Below are 26,301 nucleotides of genomic sequence, written 5' to 3' on the forward strand. Positions count from 1 at the left end.
GCGTCGCTTTTGCTGGACGGGGCGCATGTCCGGATTGACGTTGAGTACGTGAGTGTTGACGTGAGGGCTTATGCCAGTCATGTCCTCTTGGCACCATGCAAAGATGTCGATGGCGCCCTTCAGTGTTTTTATTATTTTTTCTTTTTCCTCCGGATCTAGATTCTTCCCTAGCCGGAGTACTTTGGTGGAGTCGAGGTCGCACACTGATACTTCCTCGACGTCCTCCATTGGTTCCACGATTCTTTCGGACCCCACACGGGGGTCCAACTCATCCTCTTTAGCCACTTCTGGCTCAGCTGACTCCCGGACCATTAGCACGGGCAGGTGGGTTGCGACATTGTAACATTGTCTTGCTTCCCCCTAGTTTCCCCTCACAGTTCCGATTCCGGCCTCCCGGGTGGGGAACTTTAGGCATAGGTGCCGAATCGATGTGACTGCGCCAAAGTCCACTAAGGCCAGTCGGCCGAGGATCGCGTTGTAGGCTGTCGGACAGTCCACCACTACGAAAGTGCAGTATTTGAATGTGCTCTGGAGGGTGTCCGGGCACAAGGTGACTGGGAGCCTTACTTTTCCCATTGGGATAAGTGTCGTCCCGTTAAACCCTTTGAGCTGGGACCCACTAGGTGAGAGGTCCCGGTCCGTCAAGCCTATCGCGGTGAAGGCTTCTTTGAAGAGTAAGTTCAATGAACTCCCGTTGTCAATTAGGACTCTGGCCACCACTTTATTCGCGATGGGGGTCTCTATGACTAATGGGTCATGATGAGGGAAGCGCACCGTCTTGGCGTCTTCTTCCGTGAACGTGATGGGTTGGTCCATCAACCAGGGCCTTTGAGCTGGGAGTTGAGTAACTTCCCACACCTCATTGTGTTTCGCGGCCCCTGCGTATCGTTTAAGCTCCTTGCGAGTAGTTCCTCCGATATGGGGACCTCCGGAGATCATGGCTGCCCTCCCATTAGGCCGGGGCGGCAGACCGGGGATATGCTGGGCGTCGCCCGTGGGAGCAACTGGAGCCAATGCCCCTGCTGTACCCCCCGGTGTTCCCTGAGGCATACCCACAGTCGCCTGACCCGGATTGAGGTGGGGCAACCTATTCTTGATCCACTCGTAGAGGTGGCCTAATCGGATTAGATTTTCGATCTTGTCCTTGAGATTCTTACATTCATTGGTGCTAGGACCGATGTCGTTGTGGTACTCGCAGCTCTTGCTCGGATCTCTCCGGGAGCTATCTTTGTATAACGGTTGTGGTCTCCGGTAGTGTGTATTTTTCCTAGTAGCAAAGTACACACGCTCTTGGGAGTCCGACAACTCCGTGTATTGAGTATACTGGGGGGTGTACCCCTTTTTCTGGCGCTTCTCTCTCGTACGGGTGCTGCCTTTGGAGGATCTTTTACTCCTCGAACCCTGGGAAGGGCCTGTCAGGCTAGCAGCCGGAGCAGGGTGTGAAGGAGCTTGTCCATTCACTCCGGACGGGTTGCCAAAATGGGATGATGCTGGTGCCAAGGCTTGGCCCTAGCTATATCCGGGGGTAGCAGAGAATTGTATGCTGCTTGCTTGTGGAGTTGCGGTCGGGGTAGTACTCGAGGGCGATACTCCGGGCATGTACCCTGCTATTCCGGTGGGATAGTAGCCTCCGTAAGCCACGATTTGGGCTTCTTCGAGGTTGATATATTTTTGGACTCTCTTCTGGAAGTCCTGAAGGCTAGCAGCTCCTTCTTGCTGCAGCTCATTCCAGAAAGGAGTCCCAGTGCGGATTCCTGCTTGGAGAAGCGCAAGCTGTTGTCCGTCGTCAACCTTCTTAGTTTTTGAGGCTTCCTCTCGGAACCTCTTTATATATATCTTCAAGGTCTCGGTGGGCAGTTGCTTGATATTAGTCAAGGCACTGACCTCTAGATTGACCTTTCTTGCGGCGACAAACTGTCTCCGGAAGTTGGTCTGTAGTTTGTTCCAACAGCCCACGGATCCTGGTTCCAGTTTTTTGAACCATTCCTCCGCGGACCCACTTAGGGTAAGTGGGAAGCACAGACATTTGGCGTCATTGCTGACCCTCATGACCGTCATGACACGGTTGAACCGTGACAAGTGGTCGCTAGGATCGGAGTTCCCGATATAAGCTGCCATTTCGGGCATCTTGAAGTTCTTAGGGAGCTCCGCCTCTAAGATGTGCTTAGCACAGGGCTCTCGATCCTCGCTGTCCGAGTCGGAGTCATCTCCTTTCTGTCTCCGGGAGACTCGGGCAATGTCTTTTCGAAGTATGGCAAGTTCCGCCATAACCTTCATTTTACGTACCCGTGGAGACCGCGGGTCCGTATCTTTTTTGGTCAAGGTGATCTCGGAGATCACCTTGGTTCCTATTGATTTGATTTCTCAGATCAACGGGAGGACACCTCTGTCCTCTTCTCCCTCTACCCCCGGGTTCTTGGTGCACGGAAACGCTTTTTTGGTCCCCTCGATCCTGAGGGCCAAAGCTCCCTTTTTGGGGCTTGCCCCTCTTCGGACCTTTCCCTTTAGGGAAATCTGGGCGGACCTTTCGCGGATCCTGCGCCTTTTTCTTTCGCCCTGGGGTAGAAGTAGGGTTTTTTGTTTGATTCCCTTCAGCAGGGTATCTTATAGGGCTAGGCTCCCTAGATTTCTGCTGTTGGGGACTAGGCGAAGATGTCGCTGGCTCCTTGTCAAGTCCAGTGGTCATTGCCTTGGGGTGCACGTGAATGCCAGCTGCCTCCATGGCTTTTTGCATGGCTAGCATCACTTCCTGCATTTTCTGGTTTTGCGCTTTCTGAGCTTCGATCTCGGCTTCGTGATCGATAACTTTTTGTCTGAGAAGCACCAGTTTTGAGTAACTACCTTCGTCATAGGCATACTCATCGAGGTTTCCCTCGTAGTCATCATCGGGGACTATTTCTTCTTCCTCGGACTCCTCTGCTGCTCTTGAGGCTACATCTTCCTCATTCGGGTCTTAAGCGTCTTCAAGAGGACGAGGCTGACGAGTACTTCTAGTCTCCACCATGTTTGTGAAGTCAAGTGTTTGTTTACAGTAGCTTTCTTCAGCTCTCAATGAAAGCACCAAAATGTTGACCGAGATTTTCGGCAACTAATAAAATATTATAAAATTACTGAGCTGTAAGAAAGTGAGAGAAGGATTTTTACGTGGTTGGGGCGTTAATGAGCCTTAGTCCACGAGTCTTTTTTATTTATGGATGTATTTAATACAGAGATTATACTTGGGAGAATTTCACCCTTATAAATACAGAGAATGTTCTTGGTGAGTATTTACTCTACTTGCTCATATGCAGCCCAAGATCCTCGATCCCATTTAATGAGCTTTGAGGGGGTATTTATAGTGTTTTTGGTGGGGTAATCCCTAGAATTGTCCTTACAAGTGTATTTGTAAGTATCCATAAAGTTGGGTATTCCCAATGAATATACCATGGGTAATGCATGGTCAAATCCCTAGGTGATGTAGGGTTTTTATGTGGAATGTCCTTATTGCCTTTTGATTGACGTGACCTTTCACAGTGTAGCCGCCGCTAGACTTAAATGATCATTACTGTGGCGCTGCTGGTTGGAGGTTGTGCCGTCAGACTTTATTGCTTGTAGCAGTCCCAACACGCTTCCTCCCATGCAGCATTTAATGCAACTTGATTGCTCAGGAGAAACCTGACACCTCGCAGAGATGCCTTAGCGTTATATGAACCTCCGGGAGCACCCTGAGTTCCATGTGCCTTCTCCGGGACCTACGTCCGGGACGTTACCTTATGGCAAAAAGACTTAGCAAATATTGTGAATTGCTTGATCCACGTGTCCCTGTCTGATTGGTCCACGTATATTGGGCAAAATTAGGGGCAACAACAGTATTTGCACTTCTTTTGCAGAGTTACATGCTTCTCTTTTACCTGCCCCTACGCCGATCCTGCGAGAGACCTGGACTCCTCCTCCCTAGGATTGGATAAAAGTAAATTGCGATGTTAGAGTGGGTTTAGAGAGTATGTGCTCAGCTGTTGTAGCTACAACTCATCTGGGTAAGGTGATTTGGATTCACACATCTCAGTTGGATTTCTCGGATGTTTTACGCGGAGAAGCTGAGGCTTGTTGTCTGGCTATCTCATTGGCTGCAGATTTAGGGTATAAGTATGTTATTGTGGAGAGTGATTCGAGACTGGTGATCAATGCTCTCAATAGGAAAGTGTTCCATTGGGCCCTTGATAACTATGTCTCCTTTTGTATTAAATCTTCTCCCTCTTTTGTTAGTAGTAACTTCTCTAATGTTAGCAGAAATTGTAATTTTGTAGCCCACAATGTGGCAAAGTGGGCGTTTACCCACCAATTGTACGGTTCCATTTTGATTTTCTCTGTACCGGAGGAACTACTTTGTTATGACCGAGAGGTCTAACAATTTGCTTAGTTAATTCACGAATACGCTTATTTTCCCAAAAAAAAAAAAAAAAAACTAAACTATGTAAATATTAAAAACAAAATAGTCAACACGGTTAAGACAAAATAATCTGAATTCTTGATAAGAATAAATAGGAGAGAATATTTTGGAGTTTAATAGAATGCTATCATCTAAAACCCTTCGTTTTTTCTTGGCCTCACTCTTGATTTCGATAACCATTTCTGAGATCGCGTTCGCTATGGCGGATCAATCTTCTGCCAGCACTGCTACTGCTGAACCTGAATCAGCGGTTCATATTGTATACACCGAACAGCCCCAAAACAACGAGGAACCTGAGGCTTATCATATTCGAACCCTAGCTTCTGTTCTTGGCAGGTTGGTATTGCCTTTCTTTCTGTTTGATTCTTGGGAAAATTTTTGTTTCGATGTGTTCTTATTAGATAATGGAGTTCCCAATTTCAATATGTACAGTGAGGAGGCGGCGAAGGAGGCTCTGTTATACAGTTACAAGACTGCTGCTAGTGGATTCTCTGCTAAGCTTACTCCAGACCAGGTCGCCCAGATTTCAAGTAAGTCACTTTTCCCATTTGTAGACACTATTTTTTCCTTGATCAATTGATAGAAAGAAAAGAAAAACCAAATTGAGTTTATGTGTGCACCTCCTTTACCTTATTTCAATATTTTGGTATACTTTGTAATAGGTGATCTTATGCTTAATTTTCTATGTATTTTTATCATCTACCTAATCATTTATGATCTTGGATAGTGTGGAAACTTTTGACCTTTAAGGGTAATTTAACTTGTTGACCTGGAAATTCCATTCAAAGACAGGGTTTCTGTCTTGTTTCCAGTTTTAGTGAAGAAGAGGAAGGTGATTTCATTGTGTTCCTGGGGCGTTTCAGTATGCACTGAGTCTGTCTCAATATTTCTACACATGAATGAAAGGATTTTGATTTAGTGTGGATTGGTTATAATTTGAATTCGACAGCTCATTTTCAATAAAAAAAGACCAGATTTATGCATCTGTTTTAGTATTGTTATTATCTGGATTCTGGAGTGGTTTTACGACGGAGTTTTATTAGGAAAAATTAGCATTAATAATAAAATTTAACAATTTAGACAAATGTGAAAATAGAAAACGGGAGAAAAGGAGAGAAAGGCTAGAGTTATGGTGGGTAAATAGAGAATTTAACAGTGGAATGATAAGTAAATTTGTTTATCATACCTAATAAATTTACGAGTAGGTCGGTCATGAACATATCGCATTTGTCTCTTTTTGAAAAAGTCAATTTGATTATAATCAATTTTCTTCTTCATCCCACTGTAAAATTTGTAAAGTGCTTTTTCTGAGAAAATATTCAGTACAGAATACTGGTATTATTAAACTTTTGCCACTCGTAACTATTGATAAAGTAGACCTGAGTGTAGATATTATAGACAACTGAATAGTTTTCCTTATAAGATTATGGGGACAGAGTGAAGCTTTCCTTCAACTCTCACACAGGGCGGATTTGATGAAATGAATGAATTACTATTAACGAATTACTATTTGCTAGTCTTCTAGACTTCTCTTCTTTCCTCACCAGTCTCTATGTATTTTCCCTCATTTGAACTGTTCTTTCTAGCACACAATTTGGTAGAAGAAGTTCCTGTAGGGTTTATTTTGGTGAGGCGGTCCCTTTAGGTTGCGTCTAGTTGGGCTTTTTTGTATTTGGTTACCGCTTTATCTCTTTAGAAGTACATGTGAGGGGCTGTGTTCTATTCATTGTGCAGTATCAATAATTTTTTAAGTTGGTTTTGTGGTTGGATAGAAACAGTAGGAAATTCAGTTGATAATTTATTAAGATGATTTAGTCTTTTTCTTTTTTCTTTTTGATAAATTTAATTATGTTCATATTAAAAATAGCAGGAGAAGCATTTTATTTATGAGTAATAATAATGAAGATAGTGAAGATTGGTTGGTAGTTATAATTTAGTTATATTTTCTTTTTGGCAGAGCAACCAGGTGTCCTTCAAGTTGTCCCAAACAGGAAAATGGAACTGCATTCAGGTAAAGGGATGTTGCACTGAAAAAAGAACTTCCATGGTGTAAGAAAGCAAGTTATATATATGAGGCTCCTAGTATAATGAGTTTAATCTTCACTTTTAATGGGGGCTGTAATTTAAATATATTACTATATGTGTATGTGTATGTGTGGATTCGATTAATTATGGCATTTAATCTTACATCTTGAATAATAATTAAATGAGTTGTTTAGCCAAGGTTCTTTTGGTTACTTGAGCAGTCTCAACTGGTATTGTACATTTGGGTTGTGCCTTTCGGCACAGCACGAAACCGGTATTAGTTCAAGAGTTGTGAGTATGACACGACATAAAAAAAATATATAGGTTTTGGGTCTAATACGATACAAAGAAATATTTTGGTTACGACACGAGAAATATGAGTTTAACTATTATACGAGACGGTAATTGTGAATGTACTACACAAAATCATAAATATGTATACACAAAATTATTAACATAAAATTATCACATACGAATTTAATTTATAAATATATATTTTAAAATTTATATAGTTAAAAGTATTGACCTCGCTTTTAGCCAACAACAATGAATCTATTTATAAGCGATAAGTGATTTATAGTAACAAATATATGATAAAACAATATAAAGACACATGAATTTTATAGAGGTTCAGTTCGGTAATAGCCTAATCCTCGCTTAAGATCATGAAAGTAAATCATTACTATGACTCTGAGACCAGTTGTTGGAAATATTTTACTAGGATCTAGATTTGCTAACAAGTATGTTTAATTAAGATCCTAATATGAATTTCTAAAACAATGAAATAAACACGTATAAAGTTTAAGAAACCTTACATTGGGTGTAGTGGAATATAATGACTCCTTCCGTTCAGATCTGAAGCCCTTGATTCCTTTCTGTAGTAGAGCATTACCAAGATCTGAACCTGAATCTCTTTCTCTCATTCCATGAGCCCGATTCTCTTTCTTGTTGATTGGATTCTTCACAGTCCTCCACACTATGATTGAGATACCACTTGATGTGTGTGGGCACTCACTCTATCACTCAAGGTTTGAAATTATGACGAAGGAAAGAGAGGGAATGGTGGTTCGGCTATGGTATAGGAAAGATGGCTCAATTTTCTAAAGATAAGAAATTTTATCAAATCTTTAAGTGTGAGCCATCACTATCTATTTATAGACAACCACTAGGTTTAGGTTAGATTTATTTGACATTAAAATAATGAAAAAAATTAAATGGTAAAATCTACACTAAGTGGCCGGCCTTAGGATGTGGAATTTCACTTTGCAATTTTGCCATTTTGTCATTTTTCCATCTCATTGTCTCAAAAACGCCAATAATCTAATTTAACCACTTAAATGCCAATTCTAATTATTTAATAACTAAAAATTAATTATTAAATAATATTGTCATTTAATATATTTATTAATTAGACTAATCAAAGTCTCTTAATTAACAAATAAAACCTAGAACCTCTTCTCTTCACAATTTTGCCCTTGCTTAGTGAAAATTCATAAACTAGACAGAGTCAAATTTAGAATTATAATTGATTAACTAAAATCAATTAACTGAGTCTTACAAGCAGTATGGTCTCAACTAGTATGGGGACCATGGGCCTATATAACCGAGCTTCCAATAAGCAGATTAAGAATTTACCAAGTAAATCCACTAACTTATTAATTCCTCATTGCATCCACTCATAGAACTTGGAATTGCACTCTCAGTCATGTAAAACACTCTATATGTTCCACGATATAGATACGCTATAAATTATCCATTGTTATAATCCCAATAATCAATGATCCTCTATATATGATCTACATTGCATAGGGATAAAATTACCTTTACACCATTTCAATGTATTTTATCCTTAAAACACTTGCCCACCTATAAATGATATTATAGTGAACTAATATAGTCACTAAAATGAGCGCTCTATCATTTATCTCTATTTAGCAAGCTCGAAGGAAATCATCGTTTCACTTCTAAATACCTATAGAAGCTATAGATTCCATATCTATGATTAGCGCTCCCACTCAATTGCACTATCATGTTCCCAAAATGTACGTATCACCCTGTCCAAAAAGTAGGCTTAACTAACAAATCAAAGAACATGTATAATACTCTTGAGATCGAACCTAACCATATTAGGATTAAGATCATTTGATCTAGGATCAACTAGGTGATATTGAATTGAATAGATATTACGGTAACTTTATCATATCTAATCGAAGTTCAATATCGGTCCCTTCCAATGCATATTCCATACATCCGATACTGGTAAACTTTGTCAATGCCCTGGAAAGGACATAAAACTTATCCAAGGTGTAAGTGTACCTATTGCTGAATCTCATGCTAGTCTAAATCTAGTGAACTGACAAATGAGGGAATTAAGTTTTTGAACATATAATCATAATTATATCCCACTGTGCTGAGAACACCATAATCACAAACAAATACATATGTTCTGGACTTAGTAGAATTTATATATTATAGATAATCATGAAATAAATCATGTGAACTGATGTCGCCCAATTAGTTACACTGCGATCGCGGTAGTAAACGGGCTATATGTCGTATCCACAGGGAGGAAAAATACACTGAAAAGGACAGTTAGTAATTTTACGAGAATAAAATAAGAACCTTGAATGTGATGTGAGAATATTGAGAAAATGATTTTCAAAAATTAAACAAGTAATTAAAATGAGAAGTGATCAGAAAAATGATTATGGAAGACACAAGCTTTGTACATGCAATTATATTTTCCTAATAAAATTGATTCTTTAACCTCAACTATAATTCTACACCATTAATTATAGTTGGAAAATGTGTATAATTAAGCCCACTAGAAAAATATGTTCTCTAATTAAATTAATACTACTTCTAAAAATACTATCATATCATATAATTTAAATCGACAAAATACCACCGGCAGAATGCAGTAAAAATCATATAATATAATAAACACCCTAATAATTAAAGCCTAACTTACATAAGAAAAGCATGACTGAACTTATATAAAAGGTACTATTAAATTTAAAGTGCAATTTAGAAGAAGAGAAATTTAATATAATAAATATAGAAATGAAGAACAAAGAGAATCAATATATTAGAAAAATAAAAATTACATGAACTTACACTTGAGTCTTGCCAAAGAAATTAGCCTAGAAAAGGCATTGTCTTTACACCAAAATTAATAAAGTAAAATAAAGAAGAAGGAAAGAAAAAGATAAAATTTTGGTATAATAACACTACTAAAATCTGATGCCTTTTACATTGAATTTGGCTCTTATTTATAGTGAAACTTGCTTCTTAAAGCTGGTATTTTCATGGTGTGAGTAGTGGAGAAATGTAGCTTAAAATATTGAGCAAAGTGAGATTATGGAAGACACGTGGCGTGCCTTGAAAGAATTGAAGCATTGTGTGTGTGAGATGTGGGCATCAGTAGTGGAGGAGGTGGCTTCGCAAGAGCTGGAGAGAGAAGCTTGCATTGGGCGAAGTAGGCCTTTGACTGATGAATGTTCTTTTGCTCACGTGAATTGACACTGTGATTGAATAATTAACACTTTATAGCCAAGCCATGTATGTGACTTATGCCATATGGTAATGTAGTGGATGCTTTGGGCCATTCACACATATTATTTGGGCTATTCTAAGATTTGAGCCTCATATATATTATGCTTCACACTATTTTTATCCTTTTTTTTTTCTTCAAATCTAAAAAATAACACCAACAATTAAAACAAATCAAATATCTCCAACTAAAATAAATTTATCATTAAAACTATAAAATATTCAATTTGAATTAATCATATGTGCATAATTAAGGACATGAAATGTATAAATTTGAGCCTTAATCACAACCCCCAACTAGCTTATTGCTAGTCTCTAGCAATTCAAGCGAACAAAAAGAATGTCAACATGATATTTTCTAGGTCAAAATTTTGAAAAATAACACAAATATTCAAGCAAAATGTTAGTAATAAGCCAATAAAAACTATAAAAAATTACCTTGAATAAATCTAGAGTTATGAGTGTGTGCGCCAAACCTGAACCTTCTTACCACAAACCATAACACATAGATGCTTTCAAAAAATATACCAAGTAAAAGTCTCAACTCCATTTGCCTCACAAGTATTGAAAATATTTATTCCTGGCTAAGAATTTCACTCATGGAGTTGGAAATTGAAAAGTGAGCACTCGAAAAGGATAGATTAATTTAGGACAAACATTTGAATAAATATTGAAACGAAGATAGATTATGAATTATTTGGACAAACCACCATAAGAGTACCACAAACCAGCTTTTCGGGATTTTTAAACAAAAATAGACAATCTTTTACATTTATTCTAGGAGCCAAAACAAATAAAAAAAAATGAAATACTACAAACTTTTTTTTTTCTTTTCTATTTTTTTTTCAAACAAGAGGCAACATGTTAGACAAATTGATAGAAATGTTGCTCTTGCAATTTTTTTTTTCTTGTTTTTTTTTTTTTGAACAAGAGGCAACATGTTGGATATAATGATGGAAATGTTGCTCTTGTTTTTTTTTTCTTTTCTTTTTTTTTCTTTTTTTTTTGAACAAAAAGAAAATAATTACAAAAAGGCTCCTTAATAAGATTTGTCTATAAAAATTATCCCTTAAAGCAACATCCAATCAAACCCTAGTACCATGTCCAAAATAATTATAATCATTTCTAAGAATCAATAAAAATTCAAAAGCTATTTTCTCAAATCTCGCCACTCACAAAAACATAAACACTTAAACTTGGTAACTTTTCTAAGCAAATATGTGCTAACAACCATCTTACCACAAAGTTTGGCATGTGCAATTTGTAACTCTAGAAAAATTCTAAGTAACAAAGATAGCAAAAATTGGCTTGAAAATAACATTTTACAAGAATAAATGAGTAATTTTTGAAAATTTTGACCATGAAAATATTAATATGACAAAAATTAAGAAACATGCTTGAATATGCTCACCACCCCCAACTAAAATAATACAGTGTCCTCAATGTCTAAAGATATAAAAAGTAAAAGAATAGGGAAAGAGAACACCTGGAGAGCAAGCAACCATGGATAGCAGCGATATTGATCCTCATAAAAACTGAAAAACAAAAAAAAATGATAACAAATAAAAAAATAAGATGACAAAGATAAAAGGAAAAAGAGAACAAACCTGTCTACAAGACCAGGGAAACACTACTCAGGGCTGGTAAACCGGAGCCACGAGGATATCCTCGATAGGCTGGGGAACCCTCTCTATGTAGTGTTTCAGTCTCTGGCCATTCACTTTGAATTTTCTCCCATCGGTTGGGTCTTCGACCTCAACAACACCGTGGGGGAAAACAGTTTTTACAATATACGGCCCAGTCCACCGGGATCTCAGCTTCCCAGGGTGGAGATGCAAGCGAGTGTCATAAAGATGCACTCGCTGATTTGGCTCAAATTCTTTTCTCAGGATCTGCTTGTCATGAGCCGCTTTTAATTTAGCCTTGTAGATCCTTGAGTTGTCATAAGCATCATTGCGCAACTCCTCAATTTCTGACAACTGAAGCTTACGATTAAGGCCTGCCGCGTTGAGATCAGAATTTAGGTTTTTTACAGCCCAATATGCTGTATGTTCCAGTTCAACAGGGAGATGGCAGGCCTTGCCATAGACTAGTCTGTAAGGAGACATGCCTAGCTGAGTTTTGTAAGCAGTGCGGTAGGCCCAGAGAGCATCGAGAAGTCGGGAGGACCAATCTTTGCGGTCAGGGTTAACCGTCTTTTCTAAAATTTGCTTAATTTCACGATTAGCTAACTCAGCTTGGCCATTTGTCTGTGGGTGATAAGGCAATGCAACCTTGTGAAGTACACCATACTTTTGCATCAAATGCTTAAAAGAGTGGTTGCAGAAATGGGTGCCTTGATCACTGATGATAGCTCGTGGTGTGCCAAAACGAGATAACACATTTTCTTTTAAGAATTTTACAACAGTTGTGTTATCTGCATTTCGACATGGCACGGCTTCAACCCACTTGGAGACATAGTCTATGGCGAGGAGAATGTAAAGGTAGCCAGAAGAAGGTGGGAACGGTCCCATAAAATCAATTCCCCAACAGTCGAATATTTCTATTATGAGCATTGGGTTCAATGGCATCATCTGTCGGCGGGATAGCGCACCTAGTTTCTGGCACCTTTCACAAGATCGACAGAAATTGTTAGTGTCTTTGAACAAAGTGGGCCAGTATAGACCACACTGTAAGATTTTTGCAGCAGTCTTTTTCATAGAAAAATGACCACCACATGCTTCGTTGTGGCAAAAGTTCAAGACACTAAAAATTTCATCATCTGGAATGCAACGTCTCATAATTTGGTCGGGGCAGTACTTGAAAAGATATGGATCATCCCAGTAAAAGTTACGGACCTCGACCAAAAATTTACGTTTATCCTGTGCATTCCAGGAAGCAGGAAGCTCACCAATCACTAAGTAATTAACAATATGAGCGTACCATGGTAACTTAGTGATGGTGTAGAGATGTTCATCAGGGAAGTCATCTCTGGATAAAGGTGGCCATCAGCGGAATCAGAAAACTCTAGACGAGATAGGTGGTCCGCTACCACATTTTCAACTCCTTTCTTATCCTTGATGGTCAAGTCAAATTCCTGTAACAGAAGGATCCACCTAATTAAGCGTGCCTTAGCATCCTTTTTGGAAAGGAGGTACTTAAGAGCAGAGTGGTCGGTGAAGACCGTGATAGGGGAACCGATCAGGTAGGAACGAAACTTGTCAAGTGCGAATACTACGGCAAGCAACTCTTTCTCAGTAGTAGAATAGTTCATTTGAGCACTATTAAGAGTTCTCTTTGCATCGTTTAAGCACAGCTTCCAAATTGAGAAGGCTTGATTCAAATGAATCACCAAAGACTGTCAAATCATCCATATATACTTCCATACAATTCTCGATCATATCACTAAAGATACTCATCATGCAGCGCTGGAAGGTGGCTGGGGCATTACACAGGCCAAATGGCATACGCCGAAAGGCATAGGTACCAAAAGGACAAGTGAATGTGGTCTTTTCCTGATCTTCTAAAGCAATTTCGATTTGGTAGTACCCTGAATAACCATCGAGAAAGCTATAGAAAGGGTGACCTGCCACACGTTCCAAGATTTGATCGATGAATGGAAGTGGGAAATGGTCTTTACAGGTGGCGGCATTTAATTTTCTATAATCAATGCACATGCGCCAACCTGTTGTGACCTTGGTAGGGATGAGTTCTCCCTTATCATTTGGTACCACTGTTACTCCCGATTTCTTGGGAACAACCTGAGTTGGGCTAACCCACTTACTGTCGGCAACAGGATAAAGTATCCCGTAATCCAGAAGCTTCAAGATTTCTGTCTTTACCACTTCCTTCATTGGTGGGTTTAATCTCCTTTGAGGATCACGTCGTGGTATGGCCCCGTCTTCCAATTTAATGTGATGGGAGCAAAGCAAGGGACTAATCCCTTTAATGTCAGCTAACGTCCAACCAATTGCTCCTCTTTGCTCTGTGAGCACGTTGATAAGTTGTTGCTCTTGAGTTGCATTAAGGGTGGAGGATATGATGACAGGGAAAGTGTTGTTTGCTCCCAAGAAGACATGCTTAAGTTCCTTAGGAAGTTGAGCCAAGTTTGGTTGAGGAGCTTGTACAGTGGATGGTTTTGGTGTTTCCCTATCTTGAGGAAGTCCCTCGAAGATTGGATTCCAAAACATGGTTCTTTTGGTCGGTAATTGATTGATGACTTCAGAGTTGATTTCAGTATTACCCGACTCAGAAATCTCAGAAATTTCGAAGAGGTCATTGAGATGAGTGGAAGTGTATTGTGCTTCTACCTCTTCTGAAATAAGTGTATCGATCAGAAATGATTGGAAACACTCATCGTTATCAGGTGGTTGTTTACCAATGTTGAAAACATTCACCTCTAGAGTCATGTTCCCAAAAGAGATTTTCATGAGACCATTCCTACAATTGATTAGTGCATTTACTGTTGCGAGGAATGGTCGTCCGAGAATGATGGGAATTTTGGACTCTAAGTTGACTTCAGATTGAGTGTCCAAGATGAGAAAATCCACAGGGTAATAGAATTTATCAATTTGAATCAAGACATCTTCAACTATTCCCCGAGGTTTCTTAACTGATCGATCGGCCAATTGTAGCACCACAGATGTGGGCTTAAGTTCTCCTAGGCCTAGTTGCAAGTATATGGAATAAGGCATGAGATTTACACTTGCACCTAAGTCCAGGAGGGCTTGGCCAAATTCCTGTTCCCCTATTTGACATGAAATGGTGGGACAACCAGGATCTTTGTATTTAAGCGGTGTCTTGCAGTCGATCACCGCACTAGCTTGTTCTGCCAAGAATGCAGTTTTCTTGACATGGTGCTTCCTTTTGATAGTGCATAGATCCTTGATAACTTTGGCATAAGCCGGTACTTGCTTGATTACATGAAGTAATGGCAAATTAACCTTAACTTGTGTCAAAAAGTCAAGGATTTCACTATGACTTTCCAGTACCTTCTCAGTGGATTTCAAAGCCTGAGGAAAGGGCACCTTTACTGGAAGGTTCTGTGGCACATCAGCATCTGGAGCGGGCATTGGTACACTAGTGGTCTTAGGTAATGGTGATACCGTACTTTGACCACTTCGGGTAGTAATAGCATTAACCCCTTTGAGATTAGACTCTGAAGGAGCGGAGGTTTGTGCCATATGTTGCCCTTTGGGAGTGATTAGAGGCTGAGCGGGAAGCTTACCACGCTCTTGAATGACTGAAGAATCATTTAACTTTGTTATTTGAATCTTTATGTCCTTCAATTCCTCTATCACCTGAGTGAAATAAGTCCTGAACTCTAGTTGGGATTCTGCGAGAATTTTCATGGAACTCTCAAGAGAATTCTTTTGTTGATCAGGCCTCCATTGGCTCCCAGATGCTTGATTTTGACTTGTATCCTTCCAACTGAAATTGGGATGGTTACGCCAACCAGGATTGTATGTGTTGGAGTAGGCATTATAAGGCTTCTTGTAATCCCCTAAGGCATTACACTGTTCCTCATCTCCTCCCCTTAACATACTAAGACTAGGGCACTCTTGTGGTTGATGATCAGTCCCTCCACAAATGAAGCATGGTTCTTGCTTTTCCACTTTTGCAGCCATCAGGAGTTCTTTACCTTCTTGAGTTTTGAAAGCCTCAAATTGTTTTTTCAAAGCTTCAAGTTGAGCTTTCACACTGTCCTCCTCCTTCAATTGGTAGACTCCGGCTGTTCGTGGCTTGTCTGTAGGACTTGGCGCACTCCATGTGTATGATTTTTCAGAAATTTCTTCAAGATATTCCAAAGCTTCTTCGGGATCTTTCTGTAGGAAGTCACCATTGCACATCATTTGTACGAATTGTCTTTTGTCGGCTGTGAGACCGTCATAGAAATAGCTGACAAGACGCCAACTTTCGTATCCATGATGTGGGCACTGGCCCATCAAATCTTTAAACCTCTCCCAGACCTGATGAAACGTTTCATGGTCCTTTTGGGTGAAGGTAGAGATTTGCCTCTTAAGGCTGCTGGTCTTATGGGGTGGAAAAAATTTAGAGAAAAATATTTTTGTCATCTCATCCCATGTCCCAATAGACCTTGGCCTTAAGGAATACAACCAGCTTTTGGCTTTATCCTTGAGTGAGAAAGGAAAGAACTTCAATCTCACCAAGTTAATGATGTCAGCTTGGTTGTTGAATGTGGCCACCACCTCTTCGAAGGCCTGAATATGCACATATGGACTCTCATTTTCCATACCATGAAAGGTTGGTAAAAGTTGAATCATGCCAGGTTTGAAATCGAAGTTGGGCATATTCATGGGATACATAATGCATGAAGGTGTGGCCGTACGCGTAGGATGTAGATAATCCTGTAGCGTTCTTGGTTGGATTTCCTGTTGTTGAGCCATCATTGGAAGTGCAGGAAGTATGGGTGATGGTGGTGAATGAGAACGAGTGGAAGAAGACGATTTAGGAGAGTTTTCTAAAATTTCAATTTGTTGTTTTACAAATCTCCCTAATTTGTCTCTATTTCGTGACATTCACTTTTTTTTTTGTGTGTATTTTCACTTGTTAAATAATGTAAATTACAACTATGTAATAATGCAAGGGTTTTCACACAAGATATTCCCAGGCCGATTGGGAAGGTTGCCAAGGTACCGCTTCGTCCCACACTTTTACTAGAACTCCCCGGGGTTGCTAGAAAGTGTAGAGGGTACTCTATCACAAACCTTTAAAGCCAATCTTTCTTAGACAGAATGATCTCCGTTTGTACCACTTTTACCATTACACAATTGGGTTTACACTAAAAAGTTTATGAAAATATTTTATGCACAATCTTTTATTTTTTTGTTTTTTTTTTTTTTTTTTTTTTTTTTAGCCTAAAGGATAAAAGTCTACAACTAACCTAAAATAAATAAAAAAAATGGCTAATCCTAAAAAAAAGTACACAAAATAAAATAATGGAAAAAAAAAAACCTAACACCCTAATATAGTAGCAAAATAATAAATACAACTAACAAATAAACTAAACAAAAAAAGACTTGCTTTTTTTTTTTTTTTTTTTTTACTAAAAGAGTAAAGAATAATAATAATAATATATAATAATTTTTTTGAATCTATATATAACTTAAAAAAAAAAAACTAAATTATATTATATTAACTAAAAATTTTTTTTTGATATAAACAAATAAAGAGAGACAAAAAAAATAAAAAAAAATAAAACTACTATACTAACCTCTTGTAGCGCAGAAACCTCCCCGGCAACGGCGCCAAAAATTGATGTCGCCCAATTAGTTACACTGCGGTCGCGGTAGTAAACGGGCTATATGTCGTATCCACAGGGAGGAAAAATACACTCAAAAGGACAGTTAGTAATTTTACGAGAATAAAATAAGAACCTTGAATGTGATGTGAGAATATTGAGAAAATGATTTTCAAAAATTAAACAAGTAATTAAAATGAGAAGTGATCAGAAAAATGATTATGGAAGACACAAGCTTTGTACATGCAATTATATTTTCCTAATAAAATTGATTCTTTAACCTCAACTATAATTCTACACCATTAATTATAGTTGGAAAATGTGTATAATTAAGCCCACTAGAAAAATATGTTCTCTAATTAAATTAATACTACTTCTAAAAATACTATCATATCATATAATTTAAATCGACAAAATACCACCGGCAGAATGCAGTAAAAATCATATAATATAATAAACACCCTAATAATTAATAGCGTAACTTACATAAGAAAAGCATGACTGAACTTATATAAAAGGTACTATTAAATTTAAAGTGCAATTTAGAAGAAGAGAAATTTAATATAATAAATATAGAAATGAAGAACAAAGAGAATCAATATATTAGAAAAATAAAAATTACATGAACTTACACTTGAGTCTTGCCAAAGAAATTAGCCTAGAAAAGGCATTGTCTTTACACCAAAATTAATAAAGTAAAATAAAGAAGAAGGAAAGAAAAAGATAAAATTTTGGTATAATAACACTACTAAAATCTGATGCCTTTTACATTGAATTTGGCTCTTATTTATAGTGAAACTTGCTTCTTAAAGCTGGTATTTTCGTGGTGTGAGTAGTGGAGAAATGTAGCTTAAAATATTGAGCAAAGTGAGATTATGGAAGACACGTGGCGTGCCTTGAAAGAATTGAAGCATTGTGTGTGTGAGATGTGGGCATCAGTAGTGGAGGAGGTGGCTTCGCAAGAGCTGGAGAGAGAAGCTTGCATTGGGCGAAGTAGGCCTTTGACTGATGAATGTTCTTTTGCTCACGTGAATTGACATTGGGATTGAATAATTAACACTTGATAGCCAAGCCATGTATGTGACTTATGCCATATGGTAATGTAGTGGATGCTTTGGGCCATTCACACATATTATTTGGGCTATTCTAAGATTTGAGCCTCATATATATTATGCTTCACACTATTTTTATCCTTTTTTTTTTCTTCAAATCTGAAAAATAACACCAACAATTAAAACAAATCAAATATCTCCAACTAAAATAAATTTATCATTAAAACTATAAAATATTCAATTTGAATTAATCAAATGTGCATAATTAAGGACATGAAATGTATAAATTTGAGCCTTAATCATGAACCATGCAACATAAAATGTGATTTTTGATCTTTATTAATTAGTAAATCTGATTATATTGAAATGGGTTTTATTTAGGGTACAAAACCCAACAAAAATGACACAGCCAAACGATCACGGTGAATTTCCACATCAAAATTAGAGGATGGGATGGGTTTGCCATCAATAAAATACTCAGCAAAGGATGCTACGAAAATACCACAATCACTGAAAAACAACAAATGAAACACCAAAAAAACACCATAAGAACACCAGTAAAAAAAACAAAATCACATAACAAAACATAACACTACAAAAGCAGCAAAAAACATTGAACATTATACACTAAACTTATGATGTGACCTGCTCCGGTAAACCATCAACAGCAACAATCGGGAACGGTTCCATCGTGCTAAACTTAGATTCATTGCGAAGGCCTCTAAAGTCTAACATAGATAAATAATAGCGTAAAATAACCGAAAAAGGCCTGCAAGCATCTTTGGCAGCTGTCATATACCTTCCAGAACACAATGAATTGTACAGATATATCCGCCGCTTAGATATGTTTAAACGACCACAAATTCAATGATCCTGTAATTTGACATTAATAGGCATAACAACGTGATCAACCAAGTGCCAAGGAGTGGCACATAATATCTTACCACCACGGATGTACTGTGCCACATTATGAGAAAGAGACAACACCGATATATTATTATTTTTCTCAACAAACTTATCATACAAGTTTGTTATGCTAGAACGAAAAGACAATCAGTTGTGGTGACTTTGATTTTCGGTTCGGCAGCGTACTTTATTTTCTTACGAAGATAGTAGAAAATAATGTCAATGTGCTGCAAATAAGAAAATAAAAAAGACTTCAGTCATATAAAAAACTAACATAACAACACTTAAAAAAAAAAAAAAATTAAAAAACAAAGAACTCTCTTCAATCAGAAAAAAAAACTTACAGAACAACACTTAAAAAACAGAAACAATAAAAATAAACAGCACAAACATGTAAATAAAAAAACTTACAAAATTGGTAAGGAAACAATTAGGATAGCTAAGGTTGTAAAACCACATCTTGTTGCTAACGTCCTCAACCCCAAAATGAAATGGCAGAAATATTGTGTCCTTACCCTTACAATACACGTTAGTTGTTGTGCTAAAAAAACAAAATAAAAAAGACATCAAAAAAAAAAAAACAATAAAAGATATAGAATTGAAAACACCTAAAAATACTTACTTATATTTTTGCTTTCTAAGACTTGTACCAAGCGAAATGTCAAACTCAGATTCCAATTGCGGATCGATAGGTTCACCAATCTTGTTGTCCAACGGGCGCAAACCACACACATATTTAACCACCTTATAAACAGACTCATCAGGAGAAACCGAAGATGAACTTGATTTGGAGGCACCAGAAGCAAGCTCAATGTACGGAGACTTCAAAATAGCTCCTTTCTTCTGATCCTTCTTTTGAGGACGTAAAATAGGAGTATCTTGAAAAACAACCATTTCAAGATCATTATTCTCAGAAATCTCAGCAGAACGAGACAAGTAGTTGAGGAACCCATCTGAAAAATTCAAGAAAAATGATTTATTACATTTACAAAAAAAAAAAAAATAATACAATCAAAACACTAGTAAAACAACAATAAAATATTACAGAAACACACAAAAAAAAAAAAGAAAAAAAAAACAAACTAATTTCTCCACAGCATTAACAGCAGATGCAATAGTTGCATCAACATCAATTTTCTCCTCCTGAACTTGATGTTGTTCAGACTGACAACAAAAACAACATTAAGAAAATATTAAAACAACAAGATAAAAACAACACAGAAAGGTGGGACAAAAAAATATACCTGTTTAACCTCTGCAAGAGGTTCCATAGGGTCAGTCTTCTTGGCATCATCAATTTTGGCATCTTTAGAAGAAGAATCCACCTTGCCAGTATCATCATCCTTTGAAACAACTTCGGCAACAATAACACCCTCATCATTACGATCATCTCCAGTAGGAGCCTCATCCTGCCCAACAGCAACTCCAAATTCATCAAGATCATTGTTGACCTCGCTTTTAGCCAACGATAGTGAGTATAATTTAGTAAACGACAAGTAGTTTATAACGATTGAAATATAATAAAGCAATATAAAGACACAAGAATTTTATAGAGGTTCAGCCCCGAGCAGTTCAGTAATAGCCTAATTCTCGTTATTTGTTAATAGCCTAATTCTCGTTATTTGTATTAACTCAAGAACAAGGAGAAAGATTCCTTTTCTTATAGCTCTTACAACAATATCTCTAAATATGAACTCTTAGACAATATCTCTCAAGTAAAATCTTTCGATCCTTTGCCCAGTAAATGTGCATCACTATTTATAGGGCTACGAGCTCGGAAAGGAAGTATTTCCCTTCTCGTTACAATTGATATAAGCAGAAAGATTGCATAGTAAATACAGAATACACTGATTGTGAGATTTGGACAGCTTGCCATATCTCTGTAATCTGATCCCCAAATTATAAGGATTTTCTTGATGACTCACGATGCGAAAGTTGAATGCGCTAAGTGTTTGTCGCTCTGTGCGGATTGCAGATTGCTTTGCCTCGAGCATGCACATGATGTATCCTGTTCAGACTATAACTTGCGGGCAGATACTCAGAATCAATTCCATGTGTCACCATTGTGTGATGCCACATCAGAGTGCAAAAATTGGGATAACATTTGCCCCCCAAGTTTGTATGCGACTTCCGAAGTTGTGTGTAGACTTCATCAGAGCTGTCTTTGCGTTTGAATGGGTGACACGTGTCAGGCGCATCTGTTCGCGACTCGATGTGAGGCTGACTGGGCCTTTGGTTTTCGACTAATAAATGCTCTGACATAATTAATATTTTGAAATCCGATTTTCTCTCACCACGGTTGACGACTACACTTGATTGCTTTTGATTTCCCATATTCGCATTTGGGGGGAACCGAGTCGTCTGAGGTTCTTTATGAAATGATTACCCCTTTTCGTTGTTTGCCTATAAATACCAGTGAGCATTTGTCCACAAACTCATTTTCACCAACCTTCCTTGCTAAGTAAGTTCAGAGAGAAAAGAAAGGTTTTTGGCGTCAAGTTTGCTGAAGTGCTTTCATCAAAACTACTCGTTTGGCTTGGCATAACTTGAATCCAGACGTTTGATCCTTGAGTAAGTTCTCGATTTCTTTTATGTTCACTTTGCACATTTACTTTCTGAATGCACTTTTGACTTTGCTGTAGAAGATATGTAGGAAACCCTAAGTTTAGAAACTCTGCGATTTTCCTTTGTTACGGTTCATGTGATTTCATCGTTCGCAATGCTTGCTATTGAACTCCATAATGTCTATCTTTCATCTTGCTTATTCTAAGCTTCATGAAATTTTTTGCCCTAACTCGCGAAAATTTCGAACTTCCTGAGTTTTAACTTTTCGTTGAATATTCTTATTCTTTAATTTGTTGAGTACTCCTAGTCGACATATTTGCCTATTTTAACGTTCGATATCCCGACCAAACACTCATCTAGTGTGTTGTCTTTTATAGATGAACCCAGGTGAGTTTTGGGGAAGCGAACACCAAATCGACCAGGATCTGCTTCTACTCTTGCACGAGGATCATCCTCGCCTTCGTTCTAGTCCAACTTCTTCTAGTGACAGGCATTCTAGCTTAACTCCTCTATTCAGCAATAGGATGATGGCTCACACAAAAAAGACCATGTGTAGAGTCGACGCATCTGACCGTCAAGTGGCCCGGCATGCCACCTTACCAAGCGCTGAGGGCGGAGATGGACTTGGCCAGGAAGGATGCTGATGACGCCAGGGTGGAGCTCGAAGCTATCTGAATGGAGCTGGGTGAGGTCAACAAGTAGCTTTTCACTGCTGAGAAGAAAATAGCCGAGTTGACTAAGGACCTCGAGGCCTCCGACAAACATGAAGCTACCATCGGCACCCTGTCGGTAGAAGTGAATAGCCTACAAGAGGAAAGGGGAGTTCTTTGGACTATCTTCCGTCGGCTCAAAGAAGAGAAGAAGACTAAGGAGGAGGAGCTTACTGTTGAGGTCGAGAAGCATAGATCGGTGGTGGCAAGGCTAGAAGAGAAAGTACATGCCTTAGAGACAGCCGGTCTCAAGACTTTTTATGACATTTGGAAGGCTAACCCTCAGGCAAATTTTGTTTACCTAGGCGAGGCCAAAGACATGTATCTCAAGTACTGTAATTCCCGAATTGCTTATGGCAAACCCGAGGCGACTAATTCTACTTCTGGCCAGAATGTTGATGTACCTTCCGCTCAGACAACAGATCCTCCAGCTCCTACCGGCCCAGAAGACCCGAACCGAGAGCTTGGGACTCCAGCTGTTTAAATACTTCTCTTTTTATCTTTCTTTTTTATATATCTTATTCGGCCATAAGGCATTTTTTAAAGACATCATGACCGGCCAAGCGGTCTTTAAACTTGGAATTATTTTTCATTTTATAGACAACAGGCTGACCGGGCAGCTTTTAATCCCAGTATTACGTGCTTTTGTTGTCTTTAATGAATTTCATTCTTTGTTTATAATCATCATGAAATTGTGTTTGTTTTATCTTTACCAAATGCTTTGTACAGGTATAGGTGCCCCCAAGTGACCGAGCAGACTTATGACTCTTGGTCACTTATTTTTTACAAGTATACTTTTTTATTTGTTCAGGATTTTGGGTTCGACCAAACCTTTTGTACGCACTGGATGGTAAATTAGCAACATGTTAGTAATTTCGAATCAATTAGAATTTTGAAATAAACATCTTTATTCATTTATTGATTGAAAATGTGTTTGTTGTCGTAGTAACTTACATCAGAGCTATTTGATCTAACCTGATCTTTTAGCTTAACATGAAAGAAAACAAATTGCAAAAATTAGAAATTGTACTTTAAATGGTGGTCATCCGACCTGAGTACTTTTTCATTTTTTTCGAAACCTTTGAGCGTAGTCCGCTCAGCAGGCCATTCACTTAAAAGTAAATGTTCTTTTAGTACTTAATATGGTCGTCCGACCTGGTACTTTATTGGTAGTGTTATCCCAATTTTTGCACTCTGACGTGGCATCACATGATTGTGACACGTGGAATCAACTCCGAGTATCTGCTCGCAAGATATAGTTCAACAGGATACTTCATACGCATGCTCGAGGCAAAGCAATTAGCAATCCGCACTGAGCAACCAACACTTAGCGAATTCAGCTTTCGCATCGTGAGTCATCAAGGAAATCCCTATAACTTGGGGATCAGATTGCAGAGATATGGCAAGCTGTCCAAATCCCACGATCGGTGTATTCTGTATTTATTATGCAATCTTTTTGCTTATATCCATTGTAATGAGAAGGGAAATACTTCCTCTCCAAGCTCATAGCCCTATAAATAGTGATGCATATTCACTGGGCAAATGGTCGAAGGATTTTACTTAAGAGATATTGTCTAAGAATTGATATTCAGAGATACTGTTGTAAGAGCTATAAGAAAATGAACCTTTTTCCTTGTTCTTGAGTTAATACAAATAACAAGGATTAGGCTATCACCGAACTGCTTGGGGTTGAACCTCTATAAAATTTCTGTGTCTTTATATTGCTTTATTATATTTCAATCGTTATAAACTACTTGTCGCTTACTAAATTAGACTCACTGTCGTTGGCTAAAAGCAAGGTCAACATTTTGGTGCTTTCATTGAGAGCAGAATCAAGAATCGCTCTTAAGTCTAAATTTAATCACAAGTACGATGGTGGTACAGACTCGTAGGGGAATGGTTGATGCGGCAAATCCACAGGCGGTGGATCCTACATTGTAGAACCCAGGATGCACAAGGGTTCCGCCAGCTGTTAATCCCGAGCAACCGTCAAACGCAGGCCATGGTGTGACGACTCCTGTGGATGAAATTGCGCCTGGTGTGCAAGAGACAGGGAATACAAGTTCAGCACCCAGCCAGGGAATTCATAACACAGTCGTTCCGCCTGCTACCAATGCTCGAACAACCATTGGAGATGATACTGTGATCCGAAATCTCCCTGTTGTTAACTCAAACTTTTAGATCTCCTTGTTTTGATGATTAACAAATATTTGATTATTATTTGTTACTAATGATTCATTGATTTTGTAGCAAATTTAAAAGAGAAAATAAATATTTTGGTATTTTTACCAAACTTTTGAAAGCAACACTAAATGGATTCAACAAGATATCAAGAGCAAAAGATTCATCAAGGGATCAACAACTCAAGACCCTCTTCAAAAGAGGTCTTCAAAAGCCCAAAGTCAAAAAGTCAACCCGAAAGTCAAAGTCAAAGTCAAAGTCAAGGTCAACTCTCGGGAAAAGTCAACATGGGATCAAAAACATGCAAATCAAGCTAGGAGGCTCATCTACATCAAGACTACTCAAAATCAAATGGTATAAATTTACTTTAGTCTTGTTAAAGTGATTTGCATAGCAAACTAAGTTTTTATAAATTTAAATTTTGGCCCATTCACTAACTTGTGCAACAAGTTTTCTCACAAGATAGTTCAAAAATTTTTTTGATTGAATTTCTAAATCACATTTTGTTTAACTAAGAGAACAAAGTTGGAATTTCTGAAATCGGATAATCGAGTAAGAAGTTATGCGCGTTTAAGTCCCGAAAAATGGCACTTTTGCCTCTAGTCAGTCATCTGGAATTCCGGTTGGAAACCGGAATTCTGGTTGTAATCAATCCGGAATTCCGGTTCCCATTCGGACTTCCGGTTCATGGCTGACCTCACCTCGAGAAACGTGCTAACGGCTATAAACGGCTAGTTTTCTTTCAAACACTATATAAACTCGATTTTGCTTTCAAAAAACAAGTTGGTTGAGCATTTATTACAAATATCTAACCTATCTAAGTGAGATTAAGGAGCTTCTAAGTTTGAAATCTAAACAAACACTTTTCACACACTTTGAGCCAAAATTTAATTTTTTTTAAACATCTTAAGTGTGTTGCTTTTCACTCTAGGTTTCCATTGTATCATCATATTTCTAGAGTGATTTTAGCTTGTATATCAAACACATTTCTATATTGTGATTGAGGTGAGGTTGGCACCGGTATTGTAAACAACCCGGTAATAGTGAGATTGGCACTTCAACAATCTGAGAAAGAGGTTAATAGTCCTCGGGGGTGCGAAACTATTGTAAGAGGTTTGGAAATACCTTGGTGAAAATTTCCCGGTTGTAAGGGTTAGTCAAGCCCGTTAACTTGGCTCGATATTGGAACTCAAAGCTAGGTCCATAGCTTTGAAGACCAAGGACGTAGGTGGCATAGCTCTACCGAACCTTGTAAAAATCGAGAGTTTGCATTTTCTAATCCTTAAACTCTTTACTTTACAAGTTTAATTATTTGTCTTAATATATTGCTTGCCATACTACTTGCTTTTACTTGATTAATTAACTAATTGCATAATTTTGTGTTAAAAGTTTTAATTTTCCGAAATTAGTTTAAATTTCCAATTCACCCCCCCTCTTGGAAACATATCTTGGGCTAACAATTGGTATCAGAGCAAGGGCTCAAATTATTTGATTAGATTTCACAATCTAGAGCATGGCGTTTCCAAGTAATTCACAAAATAACATGTTAGAAGGTTTTAGCACAAATAGAGCACCATACTTCAATGGAGTAGATTTTCCTTATTGGAAAATTAGAATGGAAACTTACCTTCAATCTATTGA

General features: G+C 38.1%; 1 protein-coding gene and 1 non-coding gene across 2 annotated transcripts; both read left to right on the forward strand.

The window, feature by feature from the left end:
- Positions 1-4,483: 4,483 nt before the first annotated feature.
- On the forward strand, positions 4,484-6,666 carry LOC115701040 (subtilisin-like protease SBT3.11). The gene is made up of 3 exons (XM_030628723.2): positions 4,484-4,765; positions 4,862-4,959; positions 6,387-6,666. The coding sequence occupies exons 1-3, from the start codon at positions 4,551-4,553 to the stop codon at positions 6,458-6,460; spliced, it is 387 nt and encodes a 128-aa protein (XP_030484583.2). The 5' UTR covers positions 4,484-4,550; the 3' UTR covers positions 6,461-6,666.
- A 9,238-nt stretch (positions 6,667-15,904) lies between these two features.
- Positions 15,905-16,011, forward strand: LOC115715358 (small nucleolar RNA R71). The gene has a single exon (XR_004011234.1). It is a non-coding gene; the product is annotated as a small nucleolar RNA R71 (small nucleolar RNA).
- The last annotated feature ends 10,290 nt before the right edge of the window (positions 16,012-26,301 follow it).

Source organism: Cannabis sativa, chromosome 8, assembly GCF_029168945.1.
Source record: "Cannabis sativa cultivar Pink pepper isolate KNU-18-1 chromosome 8, ASM2916894v1, whole genome shotgun sequence".
In the NCBI taxonomy this organism is placed as follows: domain Eukaryota; kingdom Viridiplantae; phylum Streptophyta; class Magnoliopsida; order Rosales; family Cannabaceae; genus Cannabis; species Cannabis sativa.